At 35.4% G+C, this 6,350-nt stretch overlaps 1 protein-coding gene across 1 annotated transcript; it reads left to right on the top strand.

Moving 5' to 3' along the window:
* Positions 1-1,395: 1,395 nt before the first annotated feature.
* LOC111486645 (ankyrin repeat-containing protein At5g02620-like) lies at positions 1,396-5,385 on the top strand. Its single transcript, XM_023133840.1, has 3 exons — positions 1,396-2,278; positions 3,019-3,428; positions 4,332-5,385. Exons 1-3 carry the CDS (start codon positions 1,822-1,824, stop codon positions 5,193-5,195), a joined length of 1,731 nt encoding a protein of 576 aa, XP_022989608.1. The 5' UTR covers positions 1,396-1,821; the 3' UTR covers positions 5,196-5,385.
* The last annotated feature ends 965 nt before the right edge of the window (positions 5,386-6,350 follow it).

Here is a 6,350-nt window from a genome sequence, read left to right as displayed (position 1 = left end):
TTTTTTAAAAAAAAAAAAAAAAAAAAAAAAAAAAAAAAAGAACTCATGAGATTTAATAATTATGGTATTTGATAATTCTTCTATTCAATAAATAATTGAATTGTAAAAAGAAAATTCATTTTTATTAAATAAATACTTTTTTTTCTTTAAAAATACAATATCAATAATTAAACCGACATAATATTTTAATAATTTCACATGCTATCCCTTATATAAATAATATTTATATTTACCCTTCCATTTTTAAAAGACTCAATAATTCCACTAAACTTAATAAAAAATAAAAAATAAAAAACCAAAAATATTAAAAAAATTATTTTTTAAAAGAATTTCAAAAGTATTTTTCACTAATACCCTTTTAACTTTTTAAAAAATTGCAAAAATAATTTTAGCATTACGAACACGTTTCAAAAATACTATGAACTTTCAAAAATAACATTACAAAGTTTGGAGATAATCTATGAAATGTGGATAGACGATTTCTGTTCATATTATTTACGATAAGAATTTTTTTAAACTTTTTTTAAACCGATGGTAAAGAGTATTAATGAAACTTTTTAAAGTTTAAAAGTATTTTTAAAATAAAATATTATCGTTTTCTTCCCAAACTAATACGGATATTTTTTTAACTCGACTAGCTTTAAAGGAGTTTGTAGTTGAAGTGCTTTTGAAGCTTGAGTTCATTAATGGTGAGCTACTATTCTTTGTGTCAATCATTGGTGAACAGATGAGAGATACAAACTTCTTACTCATTCGTCATGTGTTTCGTCTTTGTGACTTTATTATCGAAATACCCAGATTCATATTTTTCGATATAAAAGATCGATTAGTATTTCAAAAGTTGATGGAAATCGATACTTAATCTTCACTCTACCTCAAAATAGAGATCCAAAAAATTTACGTTCGAGAGTGCATATTTGACTTATATTAGTGCCTTTCGAAATTTGGTCTTCTTTAATTATTACTAGCTTTAAATTCTCTAGTGCATTAAACTATGTGTATATTAGGGACCTACAGTTCATTATTGATCACAATTCTTAACAAAAACCATACGTAGATCAAAACTAGCTACAAACACACTCATCAAAATTGTTAGGCACATAAGAAAAACAAGAAAACTTACTTAAAAACATGGCTATAAAGATCATGATAAGTTGCCTTCCCATGAATTCAATTCCGCTGCGAAAGAGAGCGTGTTTGGGTCACCAAATTGACGCTACAGTACCACACCAGCAGGAGAGAGAGAGAGTGATACGTGTAGCAATGGTGGCTGCGATTGTGGTGGTCACTCTGTAGTGCGTTTTTGGATGTTTGTTCATATGTTTTTACTCCATTAATCATCTCTCTTTCTCCCCCTTTTTCTTTTTCTCTTTTACTCTTTGGATTATTCGATTCCATTAAAAAAACACACACACACAAGAACAAACCCTCTTCTTCTCTCTCTCCTGCTTTCATTTTTCATCCTCGCTGTTGGGTTGGTAACGTTTTTCCCCTACATCGAACCATTATCTGACTTTTTCTTGCTTTTTTTCATCTGGGTTTCGTTTATTTGGTGGATTTTGCTCTGTTTTTGTTGATTTCTCTATCTGGGTTTCGTTTATTGATACGGATTTTGGGGTTGGAACCTCCCGCCCGAGATATAGGTGTTTGATTTTGCTCTGTTTTCGTGTTCTTGAGCTATTTGGTTTCATGGATTGTTGATTTTCTTCTATTGGTTCCTAAGTTAATCGATCTGAGAATCGTGGTTTCAAGTAATTGAGAATCGATCGGTGGTTTAGTTCAGATTTATTGTAATCTTAGTTGCTCGATGTTCTTCTGAATATGATCATGGAGAATAGTTCGAAAGAGATATCGTTAGAGAAGCAGCCAAGCACTCGTGTAGTTATGGAGAAGCAGAAAAGCTTTAGAGGGTTCATGGAGAAGCAGAAGAGCTTTCGTATGGTGATGGAGAGGCAGCTGAGTTTCATGGGAGGCGAGAGGAAGAAGACGAGGGAATCGCCTGGGAAACGTGGCGATTCTCCACTTCACTTAGCAGCAAGAAGTGGAAATTTATCAAGAATCAAAGAGATTCTTCAGAATTGTAATGATAGAAATGAGTCAAATGGTTTAATGTCGAAGCAAAATCTCGAAGGCGAGACTCCGCTTTATGCAGCCGCTGAAAATGGACATGACTTCGTTGTTGCAGAGATGTTGAAATATTTGGACCTTGAGACTGCTTTTATGGCTGCTAGAAATGGATTCGATGCCTTCCACGTTGCAGCGAAGCACGGCCATCTCAGTAAGAATGTCTATTGTATTCGTCTGTTGCAAGTAGATATCACATTCAATCATATGATATCATGTTCTTAATGATCATGACTTTAATATCAATTGCTTAATAAATGTCTGTTTATGTAGGATAGCTGACCTTTTATTGTAGACTTGCATCTCGATAATGATTGTTGAAGAGATCTATAAAGCACGAACACCTTAGTCTGAGTAACACGTTCACATACTTGTTGAGCATAATAGATTACGTATCGAAATTAGTTGAATGAATTGAATACGAGTTAGAATTCGACTTTTTGTTACATCTGTGGTGACCCGTAAAGAGAGGTGCTACACTCTAGTTACACATAGAAAGAAAAGACTGATCACCCTTCTTAATCTAGACTCGGGTTAAACTCTGTTTCAGAATCTTGTGGGGTTAGGAGTAAAGTATCTCACGCATCTCTTTGACTTTTCTCATGAACATATGTCAAACTTATTTATTCACTTACTTTTGAATTTGGGCATTCAAAGAGATATATATTGCTAAAGTCATTCATTTCGTAAGTGAAGTTTATCAAAGCTTGTTATTTTAATTATGTAAATATGTAAGGATTATTGACTTCAAACGTCCTATGTAAGTTGGATTAGATGTAATTTGAATATTTCGATATAAGGCGTAATCTTGAATATCGGATTGCTCGGTGATATCAGCCTTCTGTGTTGTTTTCGTCTGTTCTTGATATCGTTTTGTCTTAACAAATGTTGCAGAGGTATTGCAAGAACTTCTCGAAGTATTCCCCAACTTGGCTATGACCACAGACTCGGTGAACTCGACCGCTTTGCACACGGCGGCTATGCAAGGGCACATTGATGTGGTAAATCTTCTTCTTGAAGCAGACTCGGAACTTACTAAAATAGCTCGAAACAATGGTAAGACTGTCCTTCATTCGGCTGCCAGAATGGGCCATGTTGAAGTAGTAAAATTATTGGTAAGCAAGGACCCGAGCCTCGGTTTCCGAACTGACAAGAAGGGCCAAACCCCGCTGCACATGGCTGTAAAAGGGCAGAACGAGAGGATTGTGATGGAGTTACTAAGGCCTGATCCTTCGGTTTTGACACTGGAAGATAACAAGGGAAATACTGCATTACATATTGCTGTATCCAAGAGACGTACCGAGGTATTATAAATAATTTATTTTGTTCGTGTTCATAGCCTGCAAAAAGTATTCGATAGATGCAAATTTTTCTTTGATTTGTTTGATTTGGTATGGATATTTACCACGTTTGAAGATTGAAAATGACAAAAAGTCGACCCTCCCGGTTTGGACTGAACCTGAGAGTAGCGAACCTTGTACGATATCTAAAGTATCGGGCCACTACCTGCCAAGAAAAGAACCTAACCTTATTTGAAACTCCCAGTTTGTTCTCCCATTATCGTTCGAGAGTTGGCATTACGAGTTAGTAAGTTCCTACCAAGACTTCCCATGTTCATTTCTTTCCACAATTGACCACGTGAGGACAATCGTTTTCAGATTTCTGGCTCAAGCCCACCGCTAGTAGATATTGTCTTCTTTCATCTTTCCTTTTCGGCCTTTCCCTCAATGTTACGCGTAGATATTATCGTCTTTATTCTGGAACATGAACAAAATAAACGTAGCATCTTTCGGGCTTCCTCTGGGCTTTCCCTTTCGAGCTTCCCCTCAACGCCTTCTTTCCAGAACAAAGATGCTTTGTTTCCTATGATCTTTTTGACATAGGCTCCCATATTATGGCCAAGCGAAATACTCAAATAACTCATAGGGAGCTCGACAATCGCCACCAAATCTTATATGCTGGACTGTCAACCGTATCCTTGAACTCTTAAATGTCTGCCGCAAACGATTATCTAGAAAAGGTCTCAGATTCTTAGCTAGTGCATAGGAAGAAGAGAAAAATCAGGAAATTTTCGTTTTCGATCTTTTCTATATCAAGTTTTAATGCTGATGTCGATTTTATGTCCAAATCGAAGAAAAAGTTCAGTTTCGATGTTTGATTCTCGTACTCGGTCTTGGTCTTATTTTGAGATCTTCATATCTTTGCAGAATGTTCATTGCTTATTATCTGTCAATGGTATCAACATCAATTCCAACAACAAGAATGGAGAGACCCCACTTGACATTGCTGAAAAATTTGGATCTTCAGAACTTGTAACCATCTTGAAGGAAGCAGGGGCAGTCAATTCCAAAGACCAGGGGAAACCCCCAAGTGCAGCCAAGCAACTTAAGCAAACGGTTTGTGACATAAAGCACGATGTCGAATCCCAACTACAGCAGACCCGCCAGACTGGCGTTCGAGTTCAGAGAATTGCAAAAAGATTAAAGAAACTTCACATAAGCGGCCTCAACAATGCTATAAACTCCGCAACTGTCGTGGCTGTTCTCATTGCTACTGTTGCTTTTGCTGCCATATTCACCGTCCCCGGCCAGTTCGTTGAGCAGGACACAAAGGGTTTTAGTCTCGGACAAGCGCATATCGCTACAAATGCAGCTTTCATCATTTTTATGGTTTCCGACAGTTTGGCGTTGTTCATATCCCTGGCGGTTGTAGTTGTTCAGACATCTGTAGTTGTGATTGAACAGAAGGCAAAGAGACAGCTTGTTTTTGTGATTAACAAGCTCATGTGGTTGGCTTGTCTCTTCATTTCTGTTGCCTTCATTTCAATCACTTATGTGGTTGTTGGATCAAACCACAAATGGCTTGCCATATGTGCAACCGTGATCGGTAGCACGATAATGCTTACAACGATTGGCTCGATGTGCTATTGTGTCATTCAACACAGGATGGAAGAGGCTAGATTGAGAAGTATACAACGAGGCGAGAGCCGATCTCGTTCTTATTCCATGTCTATGGTTGCATCAGAATCAGAGTTGTTGAATAACGAATACAAACGGATGTATGCACTTTAAGGTGATTGATATCGATATAGAAGAAAAGACACATGTCTATTCCCAGGTGATGGTTTGATCTTAGGTCTCGTACGGCTAAGCCATATGATGCTGAAGACATGTAACGGGAACCTGGATTACTCGACCGTACGAACCATTGGTAAGGTCAGCCTACTATCTTTTTGCATAATGAGGATAACAAATTGTAGAAGCTCAATGCAGCTGATCATATCAAGATATTAGAGTATGGTAACAGATCAGTTGTTATATATGTATAAATATATATATCTATACCAGATGAGGGTGTCAAGGCCTATGTGTGTAGCGAGTTCACCGGCGATCGATACCAACACGTACTGGGTATGTAGATATTTTGAGTTGGGTTGAGTTTTTTTGTTTCTAAAAATTCGGGTTGAGTTGTGGGTTGATTTAACGTTAGTAACTGATGTTCGACTCAACCCAAAAATAAGAGGATTGGGTTATGAACTCTATTCAAGTTGCTTGAATTACTAATCCAATTCAATCGAAATTTCAAGTCGGAAATAAGAGGATTGGGTTATGAACTCTATTCAAGTTGCTTGAATTACTAATCCAATTCAATCGAAATTTCAAGTCGGTTCAAAGGATAATCAAAATATGCCCTACGCATCTTCAATTTAATAACAAAAGTCGAAAAACAAATAAAAAAAGACTCGAAGAGTTTTAAAAAAAAGACTAAACGTATTTATAAATATGTTAAACTAATAAAAAAGAACGGGTCATCGAAAACTTTTCAGAATTGACAAGTATATCCCTGCAAGCAGAGCATAGCCTTTCCCCTTTCAATAAACATTCAATATTATATTAAATGGAATAAAATAAAATCAATTAACAATAATAAATAAATAAAAAGCTACCACATTTTTTAAGTACATTTTCCTAAACCAAACCTTCAATATTTTATTAATTAAATTTAATGTGATTTTGAAGGATAATTTTATTCCCTATTCATGCTCATAATTTAATTTTACAATGTAAAATTAACTTTTTAAACGATTTTCTCCAATAATAGATATTTATATCAACCATTTAAAAAAGCCATTCCATATAAGCCCAAAATTCTAAAATCTAAAAAAAAAAAAAAAAAAAAAAAAAAAAAAAAAAAAAAAAAAAAAAAAAAAAAAAAAAAAAAAAAAA

Source organism: Cucurbita maxima, unplaced genomic scaffold, assembly GCF_002738345.1.
Source record: "Cucurbita maxima cultivar Rimu unplaced genomic scaffold, Cmax_1.0 Cma_Scf00011, whole genome shotgun sequence".
Taxonomy (NCBI): Eukaryota; Viridiplantae; Streptophyta; class Magnoliopsida; order Cucurbitales; family Cucurbitaceae; genus Cucurbita; species Cucurbita maxima.
The sequence above is the reverse complement of the archived record's forward strand: the minus strand, read 5'-3'. Positions and strand labels throughout refer to the sequence as shown.